Raw genomic sequence first — 25,495 nt, 5'->3', positions numbered from 1 at the left:
CCGCCCTGAGTACCTCAAGTCCCTGGATGTTGTGAGGCTGTCTTGACTGACACGTCTCTGCAGCATCGTGTGGCGGTCAGGGACAGTGCCTCTGGAGTGACAGACCAGGGTGGTGGTCCCTCTTTTCAAGAAGGGGGACCGGAGGGTGTGTTCCAACTAAAGGGGGCTCACACTCCTCAGCCTTCCTGGGAAAGTCTATGCCAGGGTACTGGAGAGGAGAATTCGGCCAATAGTCGAACCTTGGATTCAGGAGGAACAATGTGGTTTTTGTCCCGGTCATGGAACACTGGACCAGCTTTATACCCTCGCCGGGGTGCTGGAGGGTTCATGGGAGTTTGCCCAACCAATCCAAATGTGTTCTGTGGGGGGTGCTCCAGCAGTATGGGGTCCAGGGCCCTCTGTTAAGGGCTGTCCGGTCCTTGTATGACTGGAGCAGGAGATTGGTTTGCATTGCCGGCAGTAAGTCAGACTTGTTCCCGGTACATGTTGGACTCCGGCAGGGCTGCCCTTTATCACCGGTCCTGTTCATTACTTTCATGGACAGGATATCTAGGCACAGCCAGGGGCAGGAGGGTGTCTGGTTTGGGGACCACATGATCTCGTCTCTGCTTTTTATTGGATAATTTTCCAGTGACAGAACACCGGATGGACAAAATAGTTTATTGTCGTGTTTTCCCCCTTGTTTTGTTTCCCTGTTTTTTTTTTTTTTTTCTCGTGTTCCCCTCCCTAGCCCATAAGGATCTTCCCCTTTTGGAGTATGTGGTTGTGGTTGACACTGTGCTGAACTCAATGTAAAATTATCCAGTGTCTGGAGAGAGTCCTGCCCCGATCCAGAGCACAGCCAGACCCAGAGGCCAGCCAGCCATCTCCAAGCTGTGCGGAGCCCAAGCCCAAGCCCACCGATGATGGCGAAGCCGAGCCCACCACGACCGATGAGCCATCGTTGCATCGAGTGACAGAGGTGAGGATCCCCATGGAGCTGATGCTGCAAGTGACGTCAGACCAGGTGTGAAAGCTGGCTACAACGCCCACCACAAGGGAAAAAGCTGTGGACAATGAGAGTGCAGAGAGGACCTCCGGCCACTGCACCATGGCTAAGGGTGAGCTGGGAGTGGATCTGGAACTGTGGAGCTCTGAAGGAGTGTTTGTGGATTTATATGTCGAGCTGCCCCCCCCCTCCCTCCTTCAGAGCTCCTGTTACCACGTTCAGCCCAGAGAGGCCTCGTTTTTACATCCAGCCCAGAGAGAGCTCCTGTTTTCCAAATCCAGCCCAGAGAGGGCTCCAGTTCCCACATGAGAGGGCTCCTGTTTCCCCGTCCAGCCCAGAGAGGCCTCCTGTCTCCCCGTCAAGCCCAGAAAGAGACTCTGTTCCAAAGCTCAGCCCAGAGTGGGCTCCTGTTCCAGAGTGCAACCCCGATAGGGCTTGTGTCCCCAAGTCCAGCCAGGAGAGGGCTTTGGTTCCCATTGGCAGCCCAGGGAGTGCTTTTGGTCTTGGATACAGCCCTGAGAGCCCGGAAGCTCACAAATTCCCACCCACCAGCCCACTCCTTCCTCCTCCCCTGCTGTCATCTGGCAGCCCCTCTGCTCACCCTCAGCCCACCATCTGTACGGTGGGATCAGAGGGGGTCTGCCAGTCTCCATCTGCATCGTGGCTGGAGGATCCCCCGTCTCTGCTTCCAGCCTCAGAGTCCAGGACTCCGCCTTGGCCCCTTCGACCCAGGAGCTTCACTATGGCTCCTAGTTCCCTCCTTTCCATCGTGGCCTGGCAGTCCGCTGGTTCCGCCGGGCTCCATCGTCCCTCTGGCTCTGCCTTGGTCTGTTGTCGACCATCCTTCACCTCAGGAATCCACTCCTCCAGCTTTGCCTCGTTCCTCTGTCCCTCCAGCTCCATCAGGCTCCTCCTTCCCTTCGGCTCCACCTTGGTCCTCTGTCGCTCCGGCTCCACTGCAGCCTTCCGGATCCATGCCTCCGCATCAGTCGCCTGAGCCATCTGTTCCACCTCAGCCCTCCCAATCCTCCTCGTCACCCTGGCACCCTGTTACTTGTTACTCTCCATCGTCTCCAGTTCCTCGCCTCCTCACAGCAGCACTGTGTCAATAAGAGACTGCATCGGTGTATTTCCATAATAAATTGAAGAAATTAAGTCTATTAGGCTACTAAGTTAGGCTGTTTAAATGTGTGTGTGTGTGTGTGTGTATGTACGATACAGAGAGCAGAGAATTGTAAATGCGTGACCATGTTAGAGACAGAAATGACATATCGTCGTGTAAATAAGATAAATAACATAAGGCTATTTAGTTTGTTTAATAAAAGAATATAGACTTGTTCTATAGGAAAGGTAACCTTAAATTACTATCTTTCTCTATATATAAAATAAAGAAAATAAAATTAAATAAAATTAACTTGACCTTCAACAATATAATGACAGGGTAAACACTCAAAATCATATTCATATACTTTAAATACCCTGAAAAACTCCAGTCAGACAACAGAGCACATAGTTATAAAGGATGGATTTTAATTATATGTCTGATTATTAATTAAATTAAATTTATATAATTATATTCTATATATAGAAAATTTTGTGTTGGTGAATAGAGAAAGTATAATATATAGCTATACATGTTATTAATAGTATTTTTAATCTGCATGCAACGATGACAGCGAAAGTGAAAGAACTATGGTTAAAATTTCTTTCTAAGAATTGCTGGCAGTGTTCCAAAGAAAAAATTTTCTTCAATTCCAGGAGATGTCCCTAAAAAATGTTGGCGATGCATATATAAACCCAATGCGAACTTTACCACTATAGGTAGAAGAACCTGTTGGAAGAAGCTGCATGAGGCAAGTACAATATTATCATTGCTTGTGTAATGGTTTGAACATTGCATATTAATGGGTATATTTTGTTATTTTATTAAGTATACATTTGAGACAACAGGCTAGTAAAGCAATAATCCAGTCAAGTATTTTAAGATTTTAAACAGCAAATCATATAATATGCCACAATTACGTATTATTAATATTTAAAATGATATAATTATTCTGTAAAGTAAAATAGCAGATGTAAGCAACTAGTTAATAAAGAGAATTGGTCCCTGTGCTAAAGTGTTACCAAAATCATATTCATTTACTTTAAATACCCTGTAAAACTCCAGTTAGACAACAGAGCACAGAATTAGAACTGATGGATTTTTTTTTTTTTTTTTTTTTTTTTTTGGAGAATTTACAGGAGGGTTTGCCTGTGTAGTTTGAAACAAGAGTTGGGTGAATATGCAGCTTCATCTAATAAATCATTAAAAAATTAAAATAAACCTAAAAATAGGCGAGTCACGACACGCACACAAACAGGTAGATCCAATTGCAGTATGTTTTATTAGGATAATCCAAATCTCATGGTCAGCCAGGCAAAGGTCACAATCCAGGTAAGCAGTCCAGAAACAAGAAACATACACAACATCCGAGAACCACGACAAACCAGGGTGACATTCAACAAGGACTCCGTGACAATGACAGAACAACCGGGGTATTTATACACAAGGAAATGACAATGCTAACGGGGAATTGGCTGAGTGCAATGATTGATAACCACGGACAGCTGAGTGCAATGAGCAGTGATGAAACAGACAAGACTATGGGAAATGCAGTTCTAAAGTGGAGTGACGATAAAGGGAAGTGAGACCTCTAGTGGCCACCCAGGGAGACACAGAACAGACACCGTGACACTACCCCCCCTCTAAGGAGCAGCTTCCAGATGCTCCTCAGAACAAAATAACCAAAAAAACAAAGAGACCAGGAGGGAGGTGGACTGGTGGAGGCAGAACAGGGGGAGGGATGGCGGGCCAGGCCCGTGTAGGGGAACTGGGACCGGCAGTGATGGCTCCCCTGGTAGCCCAGGTGGCTCGGTCAGATCAGGGGACCATGGTGGACCCGAAAGTTCAGGGGACCACGAGGGACCAGGCAGTTCAGGTGGCCACGGTGGACCCGAAAGTTCAGGGGACCACGAGGGGCCAGGCAGTTCAGGTGGCCACGGTGGATCAGTCCATTCTCGTTGTGCAGACGGCCAGGGAGGAATTCGCCATTTGAGTGGCCCGAACGGAACCTGCCAATCGGGGAGCCAGTAAGGAGCAGGCTGTGGCGATGGCCAGGTCACGGCATTGGGAACGGCATCGGGAACGGCCTCAGACAAGGGCACCGCCTCGGGAACGGCCTTGGACACGGGTATCGCCTCCGGAACCATCTCGGGCCCCGCATCGGCCTCCGGAACAGCATCGGGCACCGCCTCGGGAATGGCCTCAGGAACAGCATCGGACAAGGACACCGCCTCGGGAACGACCTCGGCATCGGGCACCGCCTCGGGAACGGTCTCAGGAACGGCCTCAGGAATGGCCTCAGGAACGGCATTGGGCAAGGACCCCGCCTCGGGAACGGCCTCGGCATCGGGCACCGCCTCGGGAACGGTCTCAGGAACGGCCTCAGGAACGGCATTGGACAAGGACACCGCCTCGGGAACGGCCTCGGGCACGACCTCGGGCTCCGCCTCGGGAACAGCCTCGGGCTCGACATCGGACAAGGACACCGCCTCGGGAACGACCTCGGCATCGGGCACCGCCTCGGGAACGGTCTCAGGAACGGCCTCAGGAATGGCCTCAGGAACGGCATTGGACAAGGACCCCGCCTCGGGAACGACCTCGGCATCGGGCACCGCCTCGGGAATGGTCTCGGCATCGGGCACCGCCTCGGGAACTGCCTCGGGAACGGCCTTGGACAAGGACACCGCCTCGGGAACGACCTCGGCCTGCGCATCGGGCACCGCCTCGGCCTCCGGAACAGCATTGGGCACCGCTTCGGCATCGGGCACAGCCTCGGGCACTGCCTCGACCTGCGGAACAGCATCGGTCACCGCCTCGGCATCGGGCACAGCCTCGGCATCGGGCACAGCCTCGGCATCGGAAACAACATCGGGCACCGCCCCGGCATCGGGAACAACATCGGGCACCGCCTCGACCTCCGCCTCGGTCTCGGGCATTACATCGGGAACCGTCTCTGGCACCGTCTCTGGCACCCGCATCGGGCACCGCCTCGGCATCGGGCACCGCCTCGGCATCGGGTACCGCCTCAGCATCGGGCACCGCCTCGGGCACCGCCTCGGCATCGGGCACCGCCTCGGCATCGGGCACCGCCTCGGGCACCGCCTCGGCAACGGGCACCGCCTCGGGCACCGCCTCGGCATCGGGCACCGCCTCGGGCACCCCCTCGGCAACGGGCACCGCCTCGGGCACCGCCTCGGCATCGGACATTGCATCGGGAACCGCCTCGGCCACCGCATCGGGCACCGCCTCGGCATCGGGCACCGCCTCGGCATCGGACATAGCATCGGGGACCGCCTCGGGCACCGCCTCGGCCACTGCATCGGGCACCGCCTCGGCATCGGGCACCGCCTCGGCCACCGCATCGGGCACCGCCTCGGCATGGGGCACCGCCTCGGCATCGGGCACCGCCTCGGCATCGGGCAACGCCTCGGGCACTGCCTCGGCATCATCGGGCACCGCCTCGGCATCGGGCACCGCATCGGGAACCGCCTCGGCATCGGGCACCGCCTCGGCATCGGGCACCGCCTCGGCATCGGACATTGCCTCGGGAACCGCCTCGGCATCGGGGACCGCCTCGGCATCGGGCACCGCCTCGGCATCGGACATTGCATCGGGGACCGCCTCGGCATCGGGCACCGCCTCGGGCACCGCCTCGGCCTCGTGCATAGCATCGGGAACCGCTTCTGTCTCGGCCACCTTCTCGGCCTCGGGCATTGCATCGGGAACCGCCTCGGGCTCGGCATCGGGCACCGCCTCGGGAACGGCCTCGGCATCGGGCACCGCCTCGGGAACCTTGGACACCTCCACCTGGACGACCGCGGCCTGCTCGGGAACGTCCTCCTGGACGGCAGCGGCCTGCTCGGGAACGTCCTCCTGGACGGCAGCGGCCTGCTCGGGAACGTCCTCCTGGACGGCAGCGGCCTGCTCGGGAACGTCCTCCTGGACGGCAGCGGCCTGCTCGGGAACGTCCTCCGGGCTTTGAGGAACGGCTGACGCCTGTCTCCTCCTCCTGCGGCCTCTATGATGACGTGCCGGTGGCTCCTTGACGGAAGACTCAGGCGTTGAGTCAACCATCTTGTCTGCCAACACAGGTGTAGATTCGACCCTCCTGTGCAGTGGTGCTGGGCTGGTGGTCATCTCGTGCTGTGGTGCTGGGCTGGCGGCCATCTTGTGCTGTGGCGCTGGGCTGGCGGCCATCTTGTGCTGTGGTGCTGAACTGGCGGCCATCTTGTGCTGTGGCGCCGGGCTGGCGGCCATCTTGTGCTGTGGCGCTGGGTTGGCGGCCATCTTGTGCTGTGGCGCTGGGCTGGCGGCCCTCTTCTCTGGAGACACAGGTGTGGTCGAAGTATCCCATTGAGCACGATGGCACAGGTAATGGGTAAACCCCCAAAAGTCTAGGATCTCCAGCCCCTTCATCTCCCATTTAGGTAAAGGGTCATCCAGACAGTTGTTAAAAAAGTCCTTCAGTGCTGCATCGTTATAACCCATCCCGACCGCCATGGTCCAAAACAATTGCGCCAGGCCACCCACCTCACTCCCCCTTTGACGAAGGGTGGTTAAGTTCCGGAATCTCCCCCTCCGTTCCTCCATGGTGGCTGGGGAACCGATTCGAAATCCCACACCGCTGGATCTAGGCATGACGGAGTCCTTCTGTCACGACACGCACACAAACAGGTAGATCCAATTGCAGTATGTTTTATTAGGATAATCCAAATCTCATGGTCAGCCAGGCAAAGGTCACAATCCAGGTAAGCAGTCCAGAAACAAGAAACATACACAACATCCGAGAACCACGACAAACCAGGGTGACATTCAACAAGGACTCCGTGACAATGACAGAACAACCGGGGTATTTATACACAAGGAAATGACAATGCTAACGGGGAATTGGCTGAGTGCAATGATTGATAACCACGGACAGCTGAGTGCAATGAGCAGTGATGAAACAGACAAGACTATGGGAAATGCAGTTCTAAAGTGGAGTGACGATAAGGGGAAGTGAGACCTCTAGTGGCCAACGTACATTGTAAACTAAACCTAAAAAAACCATAAATATCTGCATCTATTAAATCATGTACATTGTAAACTAAACCTAAAAATAGGCGAAAGAACGTCCATAATTAAATATTCACTGTCAGCTAATAAGTACAAGTACATATAAATAAAAAATAGCCATGCTGATGATATATCGTAAACCTCTATTTATAGCTGCAATTTTTCTAGTTTCCAAAGTACAGACTGTAGCATGTAATCACTGTTTACACAAATAATAGTTAAAGACTACGGTTCTCTCTACGGTTATGTCCATAGCGCAACAATGATCCTCCACATAAGTCATGAATTACTGTAAACCCTGATAAGTGTTAATAAACTTAAATTTTAAGTTTTCTGAAGTTCAATATTTGTATTACATGCTACATGTATTTTTTTTAATACAGTTTAATTAAAAGTTTTCATTAAGTCTACTAAAATATTTACGGTGCCCGTGAGCTGACATTTTCGGTTCATTTAAAGGGAAAATGAAAATTTTGTCATTAATAACTTACCCCCATGTCGTTCCAAACCCGTAAAAGCTTCGTTCGTCTTTGAAACACAATTTAAGATATTTTGGATGAAAATGATGACGAATTCAGTTTAGAGTAGAATTTAAACACCTTATTAGCTACAGTATTGCTAAATGTAATTGAATACTGTCTCAATTTATGTTTTAAGTATTCCCATTTAATACCACTCTACATTCTTTTAACTTTAAATTCAGCTATTTTTTTAATATAAGCACAAAAGTCATGATTTAGTAAATCTGCATTAAATTTCCAATAACCTTTAGTTTTAGAAGATTTCATATTTTGTTCTAAGTTTAAATTGATTACACTATGATCTGTTAAGGTGGCACCTGAAATACTGCATTTAGCTGCATAACTTGAAAGAGTATCAGATCCTAGCCAATAATTGATTCTCAATTTTGAAGTGGCATTTGGTTTGAACCATGAAAAGTGTCTGGAAGTGGGGTTTAATTTTCTCAATATATCAGTTAATGAATTTGATAAACAGAAGTCTTAGATAATATAGTTCATATGATAACTATTAAATTTAGAAGGATGTCTATCCATAAATTCGTCTGGTGTCATGTTAAAATCGCCACCAATTAAAACATATTCTGTAGAATATCTAGCTTTGAGGTCATTTATGACATCCGTTACTGTCTCCAGAAGATCCTTATTCTGGGTGCGGACTTTATATCCATAAACATTAACCAAGATGAAAAATATTTCGTCTAATTTTAAAACTAATGCGAGCCAATGACCATCTATATCAGCCTTGTGAGTAATAATTTTACTTGGGCATTTATTTATGCAAACAGCAACACCTGCAGACCGACTTGACCCGTGACTGAATAGCATATCATCCCCAACTGTTATTCCCAAAAGGCAGTATCTGTTGACTCTGAATGAGTTTCTTGTAAAAACAGTGTGATTTTTGACTTTTGCAAAATAAAAAAATTGCCTTTCTTTTAACAGAATCCTTTAAACCCCTACAATTCAAGGACAAAAAACGAGATGTTAGATTTTAACATGAACAATTAAACAACAAATGACACTTGGACAATTTTCTTCACTCTATGCCGGCTTCTTGGATTTTTTTTATGATCCTCCACATAAGTCATGATTTCAACAGCTTGGGGTATAAACAAAACAAAAAATAATCATTTCCATAGCGCAACAATGATCCTCCACATAAGTCATGATTTCAACAGCTTGGGGTATGTTTAACTTACCAAATTAGCAGGTGAGGATGGTATATAGCTTGTCAAACTGAACAAACTCGAATGTTTGAATGTGGGAGCATGTAACAAATGTGACTACTCGGTGTGCCATCTTGCCGAAAGTCTGGATTAGTTCATCTCTCGAATGCAATCAAAATGATCCCCCTTACCTAACCCTACCCCTAAACCTACCCTCACTATGATGTCAGCTAATCAGGAAACATGATCTAAAAATGCCCCAATTTGGTAACTCCTATTACTTTCCTGCAGAGACCTATACTTGAGTCATTTGAATCGTTCGTTCTTTTGTCATGTGACGTGACAGCATTGGATAGAGAAATTAGTTCATTTACAAGCTTCCTTACAAACTGGTGCATAGTTATTATCATTATTATAATTATTTACTCTTACAGTTACATGATGCGTTTTTGGTCTCAAATTGTAGCTTTTTACTTCTAGCTCTTTGAATTTCTGTCATGACCGTTCTTTTCAATACCACTAAATATTATAACAAAGGTAATAAAGAGTTGGTTATTATTATTAAGGCTCTTTCCAGCTCAGACAGCGTAGGTTAAGCTTATGGGTCTGTCACGTGATGAACGAATGACTCGAAAAACCCGAAGACTCGAGAGATGAACTAATCAATTCTCTTTCTGGCTCAGACTGCATTTGGTTAAGCTTATTGGGCTGTCACATGATGAACGAACAACTTGAAGAAACAAAAGATTCGAAACAGATGAACTACTTGACTAATTCCAGTACAAAACCTATAGGATGTTGTGCATGCGCGACTGAACGAATCACTCCCTAAGACGACTCGTTCTTCCCAAGTAACATTAAAGATTCCTTCAAAATGAACGAATAGTTCAAGAACGACCCATCAAACTAAAAACAATGGTGTTTGAGCCAGTTCAATTTACAAATGGCTGTGCCACTTTTACATGTCACTCCTGTTGCTGTCAATGGATAAAACAGCAATGCACAATAATGGCGGCTCTTGTACGCTCCTGTTCCAGTAAACCTAAAACACTCGTTTAGGATTCACACTAGCTGGACCAAATTAAAATACATATTTTAACTTTGTTTGAACTTTTCCTTAAAGGGTTAGTTCACCCAAAAATGAAAATTAACCCATGTTTTACTCACCCTCAAGGCATCCTAAGTGTATATTACTTTCTTCTTTCAGATGAATCCAATCTGAGTTATATTAAAAATTATCCATGCTCTTCCAAGCTTTAGAATGGCAGTAGGCAGGTGTTATTTTTCAACAGTCCAAAAGTAGTCTAATAAAGCACATCCATTCATAATAAAACATGCCTCATTCGGCTTCAGGGGGTGAATAAAGGCTTCCTGGAGCGAAATGATGCATTTTTGTAAGACAAATATCCATATTTAAAATGTTATAAACACTTTTGTCTCACTTCCGCTGTCATACGTGCACTTAAAAACAAATAAGTACAGTGAATTTTTTTTATTTAAGTGATGCTTGATTTATCAACAATTAGTTCAGGTTAATTAAAACAAATTAGTTGTATTAACTCAAAAACAAACAAAAAAAAAAAATCACAGGAACTCAAAATATCTAAGTTAGTAGAACTTAATTTAAAAATTCCGTTTAATTAATCTATTTATTTTATTTGGAATGTTTGGTTTTACAAATTAAGATCAGTTTAACTGCACTTTGAAATAATAAATGCAGTTATTATTCTCAGTGAGAATAATAAAGCTTTCTCTGATTACAGAAGAAGGACTCCTACATGTGGTTTTATCTCTGACTTCATCATCATGAGACTGTCTCTGGCTTCACAACATCTTCTGGTGCTCTTATCCATCCTGTCGCTCAGTAAGGCTTTGTTTATCATCTGTCTTAAAGGGTTAATTCACCTACAAATGTGTGTGATACTGTTGAAGCAGGAGCCTTTGTTCTGACACAGGACCCGGATGCGCTTGTGACTTGTTTTGAATCAAGTCTTATGGGGGTCCCCACATTATTTTTAGTGCGGTGGAAAAAAAATTATATATTTATTAGTTTTGATGACTTTGCAATAATTATTAAAGTGTTTAAAATATTAAAAATAAGAAATGAGTGATTGTTTCCAATTTGTGTAAGGAACACAAAAGCCCAGACATGGAATGGATAAATATAGGCAAGTAAAACGAGAGAGAGAGAGAGAAGATTAAACCTCATAAAAAACGCCAAAATATTGATGACTCTTTTTATTTTTAAAAGGACAATCTCTTTGAAATGTCCCACACCAACTTTCTGTTTTCATGAGAAATATTTATATTTATTTATATGTGAACATTTGTTAAATGAGTTACTGGTGTAGCTATTCAGTGGTATTTGTGTTTGTTCATTCATTCAGCAAACCCCTCATCGACAACCACCACAGATCCATCAGGTAATAATGTCGTGAAAGATGTTGTGTGCAATGTTTTTATGTACTTCACAGAAGTGTTTTATTTAATGTTGTTTTTTTTTTTTTACAGTCAATACAACAACAACAACTGCTCAGCCATGGACAGGTAGCCTATTTTTGAATTAATGCTGTGTTCACGCCAGAGTCACTGTATATATAAGATTCTGACTTGTAAAACTCTTCACATCTTCATTTGTGTGTGTGTGTGTGTGTGTGTGTGTGTGTGTTTTCATTCTCTCTGCAGCGCCAGCAATATTTTATCCATTCGGTTTAGCGGCAGGAGACACTGAACATGTTGAAACTGGTGGTGAAAGCTACTATTCTGTTGGTCTTTCAACTCCATTTAAGTTCTTTGGCCGAACATAAAACCAGATATATGTGAGAATTCAGTTCCATTACCAGTTGAAGTATGAATGAAAATGCAGTGATGATAAGCACGTTCATAATTTTCTGCTGGATTTGATTTGATTTCTCAAATTACAGGTTAATTATAATGGACTCCTTACCTTCAACGTACCTTCAACATCAGGACCATAAAGTCCCACCAGAGGAGCTGAAGATTTCATTGCTGCGCTCTGGAATGACTTTGACGACGATTACAGTGGTGTGTTTTCATATCAGCAGTACACAAATGGAAGCGTCCTCACTCGCGCCACTCAGGATATCAACCAGTATTTCTCTCAAGTGAACATCAATGCTGCTTGGGTCTTTGTCGTCACTTGGAGATATGCTCTTCAGCCAGACCCGGTAATTTTTAAAATTCATCTATATATTTTCCAAGGTCACCTACTGTTTAATCAATGAATGATGTTTTTTTTTTTTTCTTTTTAGGCAATCCTTTTTCAAGTAGTTTTAATTTCAGGCAGTGGTCAGTCTTACTTTCTGATGAATTATGGTGACTGCGCTGTGTTATATGGTCAATTGGAGGTAACATACATCACAGGATTTAAATAATGTTATGTCTTTTCTATATTGGCTCTGTATATATAAATAACATCTGTTTTTATGGTTTTAATAGGCTGGATATGACACAATAAACTCCACAAGCTACTTTGTAATTCCTGATTCAACTAATGGCAACTACCAAAACCTGAAGAACACAACTAATGTAAATGTTCCTGGTCGTTGGGCATTTAACGCATGGGCAGGTATTGATTGACTTTTGAATTAATGCTGTGTTCCCGCCAGAGTCACTGTAATTACAAGATTCTTGTAAAACTGCTCACATCTTAATTTGTGTTTTTTGTGTTCATTCTCCTGGCAGCACCAGCAATATTCTATCTGTTCGGCTCAGCAGCAGGAGACACAGAATATTCTCTTACTTCCGATGAAGGCTATGTACCCGTTTCCTTCTCCATTCCATATACATTCTTTGACAACACGTACAACAGCTTATATGTGAGATTTCATTTCCAATGCCAGTCTACAGTTAATATGAATGCAAATGTTGTGATAATCAATTCTTTTCTGCTGGATTTGAACTGATTTCTTGCATTACAGGTTCATTTTAACGGACTCCTTACATTCAACCAACCTGAACCAGCATCTGGACCCTAACTATAATCCCACCAGAGGAGCTGAAGATTTCATTGCTGCGCTCTGGAGTGACCTTGATGACTATTACAGTTGCTTTTTCTCATATCAGCAGTACACAAATGGAAGCGTCCTCACTCGTGCCACTCATGATATCAACCAGTATTTCCCTCAGATGAACTTCACTGCTTCTTGGGTCTTTGTCGTCACTTGGAAATATGGACCTCAGCAAAACCCGGTAAATGTTTGTTTTTTTGTTCTAGGTCACAGACTGTATAGATTGTGAATCTTGATGTTGTTTCTTTTCTTTTCAGGCAATCCTGCTTCAAGTGGTTTTGATTTCAGGTGGTGATCTTTCTTTCTTTCTGATGAATTATGGTGACTGTGCTACAATTTCTGAACAAATGGAGGTAAAACAAACATCACAGGATTTTAAAAAATGTATCATGTCTATTCTGTATTGGGTCTGCATGTATAAATAACATCTACTTTTCATGGTTTTTATAGGCTGGATACGACACAATAAACTCCATATACCACTTTGTAATTCCCGATTCAACTAACGGCAACTACCAAAACCTCAAGAACACAACTAATGTAAACGTTCCTGGTCGTTGGGCCTTCATCGCAGGCAATGAATCAGGTAGGAGTTTCATCAAGTTTTATGTATCCTTTCGTTTATCTCATATTATAATGTCTTATGTTTGTGTGTCCCTTTAAAAAATGTCATAAGAGTCCAGATGATACTTAGGCTGCGTTTACACTTGGCATTAACATGCGATCAAGCAGATCGGATCCTCAGTCAATCAGTACACGGCTTGTTTACACTTGGCAACATCAACTGACTTTTCTATCTGGATAACAGATCGGATCTGTCTTCCCCGCGCAATATTTAAATAAGTCTGCAGAGAATGGCCCGGTGCAAAGTCAACCTGAAGTGGTATGTTTTCTTTTGAGAAGCATTTTTAGTAGCGGGACATTTTACAAATCAAAGAGAAGTGTAGGAGTCTCATTAGCGCTACACACAGGTGTTCTTCTGACAGTTCACGAGAGAGGGGGCGGTGTTTTGCGTGACGTCCACCTGCGAATGCAGACACGATGGCTGGATTGCGTTTACATTACACTGAGATCCGATCACAATGCTTCCTCAACTACCTCTGGACCAGGACACGCTGATCGGATAACATTCTGAGTCAGAACTGTGTTTACACTTGTCCTTTCAATGTGTATGTGGACAACATCCAGATACAGGTCGCATGTTAATGCCAAGTGTAAACGCAGCCTTACAGTCACTGTGTAGCACAAATATTAGTGGCTCTTTTGACAATGTACTTGTGTATTTGCTTATTTGTACATTGGTTTGCATAAAAGCATCTGGAAATGAAAAATGGAAATGTTTAGTTGATGTCTATCAGCTTTGAGCTCATCTATATTCTACTGTTAATTTTGCAGTCCAGGCTTGTTTATTTCTAAAGGAAGATATAGGAAAGAAAACATCACTCATGAAATGAGTTCATGGGGTGTTTAAAGGTGTTTTTATTTGTTTATTCTTTCAGTAACCACCACACCGACCACCACATTTCCATCAGGTAATAATGTCGGGAATTATGTTGTGTGTATTTATTTAATTTACATAACAGAATTATCTTTTAATCTTTTAATTTTTTTGTGTTTTTACAGTCGATACAACAACTGCTCAGCCATGGACAGGTAGCCTATTTTTGAATTAATGCTGTGTTCACGCCAGAGTCACTGTATTTACAAGATTCTGACTTGTAAAACTGCTCACATCTTCATTTCTGTGCGTGTGTGTGTGTGTGTGTGTGTTCATTCTCTCTGCAGCGCCAGCAGTATTTTATCCATTCGGCTTAGCGGCAGGAGACACTGAACATGTTGAAACTGGTGGTGAAAGCTACTATTCTGTTGGTCTTTCAACTCCATTTAAGTTCTTTGGCCGAACATACAACCAGATATATGTGAGAATTCAGTTCCATTACCAGTTGAAGTATGAATGAAAATGCAGTGATGATAAGCACGTTCATAATTTTCTGCTAGATTTGATTTGATTTCTCAAATTACAGGTTAATTATAATGGACTCCTTACCTTCAATGTACCTTCAACATCAGGACCATAAAGTCCCACCAGAGGAGCTGAAGATTTCATTGCTGCGCTCTGGAGTGACTATTACAACGATTACAGTGGTGTGTTCTCATATCAGCAGTACACAAATGGAAGCGTCCTCACTCGCGCCACTCAGGATATCAACCAGTATTTCTCTCAAGTGAACATCAATGCTGCTTGGGTCTTTGTCGTCACTTGGAGATATGCTCTTCAGCCAGACCCGGTAATTTGTAAAATTCATCTATATATTTTCCAAGGTCACCTACTGTTTAATCAATGAATGATGTTTTTTTTTTTTCTTTTTAGGCAATCCTTTTTCAAGTCGTTTTAATTTCAGGCAGTGGTCAGTCTTACTTTCTGATGAATTATGGTGACTGTGCTGTCTTATATGGTCAATTGGAGGTAACATACATCACAGGATTTAAATAATGTTATGTCTTTTCTATATTGGCTCTGTATATATAAATAACATCTGTTTTTTATGGTTTTAATAGGCTGGATATGACACAATAAACTCCATAAGCCACTTTGTAATTCCTGATTCAACTAATGGCAACTACCAAAACCTGAAGAACACAACTAATGTAAATGTTCCTGGTCGTTGGGCATTTAACGCATGGGCAGGTATTGATTGACTTTTGAATTAATGCTGTGTTCCCGCCAGAGTCGCTGTAATTACAAGATTCTGACTTGTAAAACTGCTCACATCTTCATTTGTGTTTTTTGTGTTCATTCTCCTGGCAGCACCAGCAATATTCTATCTGTTCGGCTCAGCAGCAGGAGACACAGAATATTCTCTTACTTCCGATGAAGGCTATGTACCCGTTTCCTTCTCCATTCCATACACATTCTTTGGCAACACGTACAACAGCTTATATGTGAGAATTCATTTCCAATGCCAGTCTACAGTTAATATGAATGCAAATGTTGTGATAATCAATTCTTTTCTGCTGGATTTGAACTGATTTCTTGCATTACAGGTTCATTTTAACGGACTCCTTACATTCAACCAACCTGAACCAGCATCTGGACCTAACTATAATCCCACCAGAGGAGCTGAAGATTTCATTGCTGCACTCTGGAGTGACCTTGATGACTATTACAGTTGCTTTTTCTCATATCAGCAGTACACAAATGGAAGCGTCCTCACTCGCGCCACTCATGATATCAACCAGTATTTCCCTCAGATGAACTTCACTGCTTCTTGGGTCTTTGTCGTCACTTGGAAATATGGACCTCAGCAAAACCCGATAAATGTTTTTTTTTTTTTTTTTTTCTTTTCTTTTTTTTTTTTCTTCTAAGTCACAGACTGTATAGATTGTGAATCTTGAAGTTGTTTCTTTTCTTTTCAGGCAATCCTGTTTCAAGTGGTTTTGATTTCAGGTGGCAATCTTTCTTTCTTTCTGATGAATTATGGCGACTTCGCAGTAATTTATGAACAAACGGAGGTAAAACAAACATCACAGGATTTCAATAATAATAATAATAATATTATGTCTATTCTATATTGGCTCTGTTTGTATAAATAACATCTGTTTTTCATGTTTTTTATAGGCTGGATATGACACAATAAACTCCATATACCACTTTGTAATTCCCGATTCAAATAACAGCAACTACCAAAACCTCAAGAACACAACTAATGTAAACGTTCCTGGTCGTTGGGCCTTCATCGCAGGCAATGAATCAGGTAGGAGTTTCATTAAGTTCATGTATCCTTTTGTTTATCTCATGTTATAATGTCTTATGTTTGTGTGTCCCTTTAAAAAAATGTCATAAGAGTTCAGATGATACTTAGGCTGCGTTTACACTTGGCATTAACATGTGATCAAGCAGATCGGATCCTCAGTCAATCAGTACACGGCGTGTTTACACTTGGCAACATCAACTGACTTTCCTATCTGGATAATAGATCGGATCAGTCTTTTGCACACATATATTTAAATAAGTCTGCAGAGAATGGCCCGGTGCAAAGTCAACCTAAAGTTGTATGTTTTCTTTTGAAAAGCATTTTTAGTAGTGGGACATTTTACAAATCAAAGAGAAGTGTAGGAGTCTCATTAGCGCTACACACAGGTGTTCTTCTGACAGTTTGCGCGAGAGAGGGTCTCATCATAACTTTTTACATCCACCTGCGAATGCAGACACGATGGCTGGATTTCATTTACATTACACTGAGATCCGATCACAATGTGTCCTCGACTACCTCTGGACCAGGACACGCTGATCGGATAACATTCTGATCAGAACTGTGTTTACACTTGTCTTTTCAATGTGTATGTGGACAACATCCAGATACAGGTCGCATGTTAATGCCAAGTGTAAACGCAGCCTTACAGTCACTGTGTAGCACAAATATTATTGGCTCTTTTGACAATTTACTTGTGAATTTCCTTATCTGTACATTGGTTTGGATAAAAGCATCTGGAAATGAAAAATGGAAATGTTTAGTTGATGTCTATCAGCTTTGAGCTCATCTATATTCTACTTTTTAATTTTGCAGTCGAGGCTTGTTTATTTCTAAAGGAAGATATAGGAAACAAAACATCACTCATGAAATGAGTTCATGGGGTGTTTAAAGGTGTTTTTATTTGTTTATTCTTTCAGTAACCACCACACCGACCACCACATTTCCATCAGGTAATAATGTCGGGAATTATGTTGTGTGTATTGTGTTTATGTGCTTTACAGAAGTGTTTTATCTTTTAATGTTGTTGTTTTTTTGTTTTTACAGTCAATACAACAACAACAACTGCTCAGCCATGGACAGGTAGCCTATTTTTGAATTAATGCTGTGTTCACGCCAGAGTCACTGTATTTACAAGATTCAGACTTGTGGAACTCCTCACATCTTCATGAGTGTGTCTGTGTTTGTGTGTGCATGCGTTTGTGTGTGTGTGTGTGTGTGTGTTCATTCTCTCTGCAGCGCCAGCAGTATTTTATCCATTCGGTTTAGCAGCAGGAGACACTGAACATGTTGAAACTGGTGGTGAAAGCTACTATTCTGTTGGTCTTTCAACTCCATTTAAGTTCTTTGGCCGAACATACAACCAGATATATGTGAGAATTCAGTTCCATTACCAGTTGAAGTATGAATGAAAATGCAGTGATGATAAGCCAGTTCATAATTTTCTGCTGGGATTTGATTTGATTTCTCAAATTACAGGTTAATTATAATGGACCCCTTACCTTCAACGTACCTTCAACATCAGGACCATACAGTCCCACCAGAGGAGCTGAAGATTTCATTGCTGCGCTCTGGAATGACTTTGACGACTATTTCAATGGTGTGTTCTCGTATCAGCAGTACACAAATGGAAGCGTCCTCACTCGCGCCACTCAGGATATCAACCAGTATTTCTCTCAAGTGAACATCAATGCTGCTTGGGTCTTTGTCGTCACTTGGAGATATGCTCTTCAGCCAAACCCGGTATTTTTTAAAATTCATCTATATATTTTCCAAGGTCACCTACTGTTTAATCAATGAATGATGTTGTTTCTTTTCTTTTCAGGCAATCCTGTTTCAAGTCGTTTTAATTTCAGGCAGTGGTCAGTCTTACTTTCTGATGAATTATGGTGACTGCGCTGTCTTATATGGTCAATTGGAGGTAACATACATCACAGGATTTAAATAATGTTACATGTATTCTATATCAGCTCTGTATGTATTCATAATATTTTTTTTTTGTGTGTGTGTGTGTGTGTGTGTGTGTGTGTGTGTGTGGTTTTAATAGGCTGGATATGACACAATAAACTCCATAAGCCACTTTGTAATTCCTGATTCAACTAATGGCAACTACCAAAACCTGAAGAACACGACTAATGTAAATGTTCCTGGTCGTTGGGCATTTAATGCATGGGCAGGTATTGATTGACTTTTGAATTAAAGGGGTCATATGATGCTTTTTTTAAGGATCATTATTTTGTGTATTTGGTGTAACAGAACATGCTTTAATGTTCAAAAAACACATTCTTTTTCTAATACTGTACATTATTGTAGGTCCTCTATGCCCTGCCTCTCAAATGCGTAGTTTTCTACAAAGTCACTCTTTCTAACAAGCACAGTCTACTCTGATTGGCCAGCTGACCCAGTGCATTGTGATTGACCGAACATCGCAAGCACTCGTAGGAAATGTAACGCCCCTTTCCATAATCGCGAGCTACATTTTTCAAAATAAATGTAAAGACAGTTAATAATGACCTTTATGTTTTACCGTCAGTTCAAGCCCGAAAGGGGAACAGAGTCCCGTGACAGACAGTGACGAAGCACATGTGTGTTTGCAGTACACAAGCCACAGACGGTTAAGACAGCTGACTCCACTGTGTGACTCTCTCTCTCTCTCTCTCCTCTCTCACACACACACACACACACACACACACACACACACACACACACACACACACACACACGATGCGCAAAACTCCGCATTTGAACAGTCAATAGCAAATACTTACACTAATAACAAAGCATACTCACAGTAGCTGATTCAGAAGCGCCAGATTGTCGTAGCAAAGTCAGAATTACCTCCTCTCCTAGGTTCATGAAACGGTCATCCACGGTGTGTTGCTGTTCTGTTGTAAGTAATCTTAAAGATTCCTAAATGAATCTACTTTCGAAAGACCAAATAAAGTGCTTTTGCTTTCTTCTACTACACACAGCATCTCCCTGACATGGCTGCTTCAACACTAACTGCAGTTACTGAAACCACGCCTTTTTTCTTTGTGTGAACATCTGGGCAGTATTACGTAAATATTCCCACATACTGACATAGAGATGTGGGGGCGTGTTAGAATGAGCCGTTTTAGGGGGGTGTGGCAGAGTTTTAACTTTGATAAAGTATATCTCTTTGGATTTGAGACTATAGTCTTTGCAACTTTACAGATCTTCTTCATGCACCAAGAGCTTGTAACACAATTAAAAATTTGAAATCGCATCATATGACCCCTTTAATGCTGTGTTTATGCCAGAGTCACTGTAATTACAAGATTCTGACTTGTAAAACTGCTCACATCTTCATTTGTGTTTTTTGTGTTCATTCTCCTGGCAGCACCAGCAATATTCTATCTATTTGGCTCAGCAGCAGGAGACACAGAATATTCTCTTACTTCCGATGAAGGCTATGTACCCGTTTCCTTCTCCATTCCATATACATTCTTTGGCCACACATACAACAGCTTATATGTGAGAATTCATTTCCAATGCCAGTCTACAGTTAATATGAATGCAAATGTTGTGATAAGCAAGTCTTTTCTGCTGGATTTGAACTGATTTCTTGTATTACAGGTTCATTTTAACGGACTCCTTACATTCAACCAACCTGAACCAGCATCTGGACCTAACTATAATCCCACCAGAGGAGCTGAAGATTTCATTGCTGCGCTCTGGAGTGACCTTGATGACTATTACAGTTGCTTTTTCTCATATCAGCAGTACACAAATGGAAGCGTCCTCACTCGTGCCACTCATGATATCAACCAGTATTTCCCTCAGATGAACTTCACTGCTTCTTGGGTCTTTGTCGTCACTTGGAAATATGGACCTCAGCAAAACCCGGTAAATGTTATTTTTTATTTTTATTTTTGTTCTAAGTCACAGACTGTATAGATTGTGAATCTTGAAGTTGTTTCTTTTCTTTTGGCAATCCTGTTTCAAGTGGTTTTGATTTCAGGTCGCAATCTTTCTTTCTTTCTGATGAATTATGGTGACTTCGCTGTAATTTATTAAAAAAACAAACTAAAACAAAAAAAACATCACATCAATAAAAAAAAAAAAAAAATAATATCAATTCTATTCTATATTGGCTCTGTTTGTATAAATAACATCTGTTTTTCGTGGTTTAATAGGCTGGATATGACACAATAAACTCCATATACCACTTTGTAATTCCCGATTCAACTAACGGCAACTACCAAAACCTGAAGAACACGACTAACGTAAACGTTCCTGGTCGTTGGGCCTTCATCGCAAGCAATGCATCAGGTAGGAGTTTCATTAAGTTTATGTATTCTTTTTTTTATCTCATGTTATAATGTTTTATGTTTGTGTGTCCCTTTAAAAAATGTCACAAGAGTCCAAAATGATACTTACAGTCACTGTGTAGCAGATATTGTTGGCTCTTTTGACAACTTGCTTGTGTTTTTCCTTATTTGTAAATTGCTTTGGATAAAAGCATCTGGTAAATAAATAAATGTAAATGCTTAGTTGATGTCTGTCAGCTTTGAGCTCATCTGTACACTAGTTTCCTCCTATAAGTCAAGACAAAATGTTCAGCAGATATACACACTTAAAAACTGTTTTTCTCTTCTTAAAAAATGGACCAAAATATTGATGACTTTTCCTGCAATGACTGCCTTGTTAATTTATTGGACTTTTCCTTAATAATTTACTCTGCAACTCCCTGGGGTCGATGGTCGCACCGGCATGACCGACTCACTTTTTTAAATGAGAATGTCCCTTTGACTAATAGGTCCTGTATCTGACTAGCGATAGCAAGTCTGCATGCATGCTTGAAATGGCTATTGGCTTATTTTCTTTTATCTTTGATAAGATTTCTGTTTTAATGAGAAAAACATAAACACTTATGAAGTGATTTCATGGAGAATCTAATGATATTTGTGTTTATACATTTAGAAACTGTCAGTGAAAACCAGCAGTCTCAATAGGTAGTGATTCAGCACAACCTGTTTTCATCTGATACTCCTGCATGTGCAAATTTAGCCATTTAGTATCCATTTGCTTTCAACAGGAAACCTTCTTAAGAATGGTATAGGAAAGAACTTAATGAGAACTGCACTCATGAAGTGAGTTTATGGGGTGTTTAAAGGTGTTTGTATTTGTTTATTCTTTCAGTAACCACCACAACGACCACCACAGGTAATAATGTCGGGCATGATGTTGTATGCAATGTTTTTATGTACTTTACAGATGTGCTTTATCTTCTAATGTTGTTTTTCTTTAACAGTCAGTACAACAACAACTGCACAGCCATGGACAGGTATGTGTTGACTTCTGAATTAATGGTGCGTTCACACCAGAATCACTTGTAAAAACTTCTCACATCTTCATTTGTGTTTTTTTGTGTTCATTCTCATGGCAGCACCAGCAATATTTTATCCATTTGGCTCAGCAGCAAGAGATGCCGAACGTCTTATTTCTGGTGATGAAGCCTATGAGCCTGTTGCCTTATCCACTCCATATACATTCTTTGGCCGCACATACAACAGCTTATATGTGAGAATTCAGTTCCATTGTCAATCTACAGTAAATACCAATGCAGATGTTGTGATAAACCAGAATTTTACTCATCTGGATTTGAACTGATTTCTCACATTACAGGTTCATTATAACGGACTCATTACATTCAACCAACCTCAACCAGCATCTGGACCATACTACTATGTCACGAGAGGAGCCGAAGATTTCATCGCTCCGCTTTGGAGTGACCTTGATGACATGGGTTGGATGGGAAAGTACTGGTATCAGCAGTACACAAGTGGAAGTGTCCTCACTCGCGCCACTCAGGATATCAACCGGTATTTCCCTCAGATGAACTTCAATGCTTCTTGGGTCTTTGTTGCCACTTGGGACTTTGTTGCAACGTCAGATGTGAATTCATTTATTCATCACTCAGCCCAGGTAAAAAATAGATAAATAAATACAAAAATTGAAAATCCTGAGGTCAAAAACTGTATATACTATGATTCATGTGTTTTCTTTTCAGGCAATCACGTTTCAAGGGGTTTTAATTTCAGGTGGCAATGTTTCTTTCTTTCTGATACATTATGGTGACTGCGCTATAATTTATGATCAAGTGGAGGTAAAGCAAACATGACAAAGTTTAAATAATATTATATATTCTATACCAGCTCTGTATGCATATATAATATTTGTTTCTCGTGTTTTAATAGGCTGGATATGACACAATAAACTCCATACACCACTTTGTAATTCCTGGTTCAAATGTTGGCTACTCCATCCCAAACCTGAAGAACACGAGTAATGTAAACGTTCCTGGTCGCTGGGCCTTCATGGGTGGATCAGGTAGGAGTTTCATCAGTTAAGTCTGTTTGTTGATGTTATGTAGTACTGTCTCATATTTGTTTTTGTGTTATTATGGCTTTAGAAAATGTTTTAGGACTTCAAGTGAGACTTCAGTCATTTTCAGACCTAACAAAGAAGGAAGACATTGAGACTGTTTTACAGCAAGTAAGTCACCAGAGCACTTTGTTTTATGGAACAGAAATATCATATATTTTGATCTGTCTATTAATTTTTGCTTCAGATAAAACAAGAGCTGGTCAATCGTGGACTGTCAAGTAGCGTCGAGATGAAGTTAAGAAAAATCAAGAAGACACAGCCGTAACATCAGCCTCATGGAAGCGAATTAAAACACTGAACATCGCTGCTGTTGAATATGTTGTTGGCACTGATAAAGAGGAATGTCACTTCACAAGCAGGAAACCTTAATATTTTTTCACTCTTCAGCTTTCTTATATACACACTATAACACACAATGATGTACAAAAAACGTTTACATGAACCATATATGTTCCAACTCTTTTCTATGTTGATTTAGTTTGTATAATCATTGATCCACTCTTTTTCTCATCACACTTTTGTATTATCAGATCTCTTTAACAGTTGCAGAGGTTTAAGTCTAATCAAACTGATCTGAAGTATGTAAACATGTTCTTCCACTACTTACGTGAGATGATTAATACTTGACTCAGTTGTGAATTACTTGCTTACATTTAAAAACCCTGAATAGTCTCTTTTAAAAAACAAAAACATAAATGTAAATTGTTTTTAAACAACTTTGTAATAGAGGTAGTCTTTAACAATAAATGATGCTTGACACCACATAAGCTGATCAACTGTGAGAAGAGCTTGTTTTCGATTTGTGGTTGAGAGACGTTGTTTATTCTTTTGCTCACCACAAGCAGAAGAAGTAGCTGAGTGAATTAAATATACTGAACTAAATCAGTAAAATTTCCGGCAATCTCAACACTTACATAACAATGTTGAAATCTGAAAACGTGTTCACTGTGAAAGTAAAATGTTACTTCAAATTATGATCTAGGACCTTTTAACAGTGCGTTCCATCTCTGAGTCATCCACATAATCCACATTGGAATTCCACATCTGAATTGTTGTATTAATAATCAGTGTTAGGGGAAGTTACTTTTAAAAGCATTACAATTTTGCATTACTCCCTAAAAAAGTAACTAATTGCATTACTTAGTTACTTTTTTATGGAAAGGAATGCGTTATGCTACTTTTGTGTTACTTTTTTCTCATCTGGTCTGGGCTTGCTTGTTTGTTTTTAATATAAAAATTCATATTTTTGGCAAATGTAAAGGCCCTTTCACATCAAAAGTGAAATGAATAAGCCTCAGTCATTCTGGAATGCATGAAGCATAGAATGCAGGAGAAGAAAGTTCAACACTCTTCAGCAATAAAAAAGAAGAAAAGAAAAAAACAAATGCCATGTTAATTAACTTAAGTCATTTTTGCTTATTAATATGGTTGAATTTCATTACTGAAGGTTGACAGGAAAGATATTGGTTAATAAAAAGGGATTACATAAAAGTATTTGTGTTATTTAATACATTTAATTGCAAGTTGCATGTTTTCATTCATTTTGAGGAATACTGAATCTGTTTTTGTGCAAATGAGAAAATGCATGTTAACATTTAATTTAGAACAACAGTAAGCATCATGTTCACACAAAGCCTCTGCATTTACTCCTGGTTTCTCTCAACATAGGGATAGGAGAGCCGTCAGTCAATAAATGGGAAAACAAAGTAACTGCTGTTATTTATTTGAAAAAGTAACAGATATTTTCTAGTAAATTAAAAAGTAATGCGTTACTTTACTAGTTACTTGAAAAAAAGTAATCATACAATTAAACCCAACACACATTAAACAAATTACCTCCAACTCAAACAATAATGATAACAAACAAACTCTGTTTCTCTCAGCATTTAGAAAAACACAGCCATCATGATGCTGGTGGGTTTTTAGATTGTTTCGCAACCCTGCTGAAAAAACGGCTAAAACCAGCCTAACGTGGTTGACTGGTTTTAGCTGGTCTTCCAGGATGCTTTTAGAGGGGTTTTGAAAACTTCTTAAGTTGGTCAGGCTGGTAGTTCAGCTGAAACCAGCCAACCAGCTTGGGTTAGAAGGGTTAAACCTTACTGCTCATTAACAAACTCTGTTTCTCTCAGCATTTAGAAACTCATTTTAACCAGTTGTACAGCAGGTGGCGTTAAGGTGTGTCAGAACAGATGTATAATTTTAGTTTTATTTAGTAGCTGAGGGCATTTGAGATATAGTCAGATCCTGCAATGACAGATATTGATATCTTAACACAAAGTAACAACTGTGGTTTCTCACCTGTTCATGTGTCAGCTGATATTTAACCTGTGTGATCCTCATTCTCTACATTCTTATGAATGCAGTCGGTTCCACATGGGGAAAAATACAGAAAAATGGTTGACATCTGTCAGAAGAGGGAATGATGTCAAATTGGCAGTTAGTCCCTCAGCAGTATTAGAGAAACCCCAA

The 25,495-nt window shown here is 41.7% G+C and overlaps 3 protein-coding genes and 1 long non-coding RNA gene across 4 annotated transcripts; all 4 read left to right on the top strand.

The window, feature by feature from the left end:
* Window positions 1-11,371: 11,371 nt before the first annotated feature.
* Window positions 11,372-12,820, top strand: LOC122139098 (sushi, nidogen and EGF-like domain-containing protein 1). The gene is made up of 5 exons (XM_042734859.1): window positions 11,372-11,379; window positions 11,813-12,020; window positions 12,105-12,200; window positions 12,292-12,421; window positions 12,538-12,820. The coding sequence occupies exons 1-5, from the start codon at window positions 11,372-11,374 to the stop codon at window positions 12,756-12,758; spliced, it is 663 nt and encodes a 220-aa protein (XP_042590793.1). The 3' UTR covers window positions 12,759-12,820.
* LOC122139097 (sushi, nidogen and EGF-like domain-containing protein 1) lies at window positions 12,799-14,421 on the top strand (the record flags this gene model as incomplete). The annotated part of the gene is made up of 4 exons (XM_042734858.1): window positions 12,799-13,044; window positions 13,121-13,216; window positions 13,314-13,449; window positions 14,363-14,421. Coding segments are annotated over 4 exons (537 nt in total), but the record flags the coding sequence as incomplete, so codon positions are not given.
* A 63-nt stretch (window positions 14,422-14,484) lies between these two features.
* Window positions 14,485-14,940, top strand: LOC122139287. The gene is made up of 3 exons (XR_006156185.1): window positions 14,485-14,516; window positions 14,649-14,782; window positions 14,888-14,940. It is a non-coding gene; the product is annotated as an uncharacterized LOC122139287 (long non-coding RNA).
* A 1-nt stretch (window position 14,941) lies between these two features.
* LOC109047121 lies at window positions 14,942-24,127 on the top strand (the record flags this gene model as incomplete). Its single annotated transcript, XM_042734857.1, has 25 exons — window positions 14,942-15,151; window positions 15,235-15,330; window positions 15,423-15,552; window positions 15,673-15,806; window positions 15,909-16,178; window positions 16,281-16,376; window positions 16,483-16,618; window positions 17,536-17,568; window positions 17,663-17,698; window positions 17,855-17,988; window positions 18,095-18,358; window positions 18,441-18,536; window positions 18,663-18,792; window positions 19,977-20,110; window positions 20,213-20,478; window positions 20,563-20,641; window positions 20,773-20,908; window positions 21,779-21,802; window positions 21,891-21,923; window positions 22,026-22,159; window positions 22,265-22,564; window positions 22,650-22,745; window positions 22,837-22,969; window positions 23,052-23,134; window positions 23,211-24,127. Coding segments are annotated over 25 exons (3,264 nt in total), but the record flags the coding sequence as incomplete, so codon positions are not given.
* Between the last annotated feature and the right edge of the window lie 1,368 nt (window positions 24,128-25,495).

This window comes from Cyprinus carpio, chromosome B12, assembly GCF_018340385.1.
Source record: "Cyprinus carpio isolate SPL01 chromosome B12, ASM1834038v1, whole genome shotgun sequence".
Lineage (NCBI taxonomy): Eukaryota > Metazoa > Chordata > Actinopteri > Cypriniformes > Cyprinidae > Cyprinus > Cyprinus carpio.
Note: the sequence above shows the minus strand (reverse complement) of the source record. Positions and strands in the feature narration are given on the sequence as shown.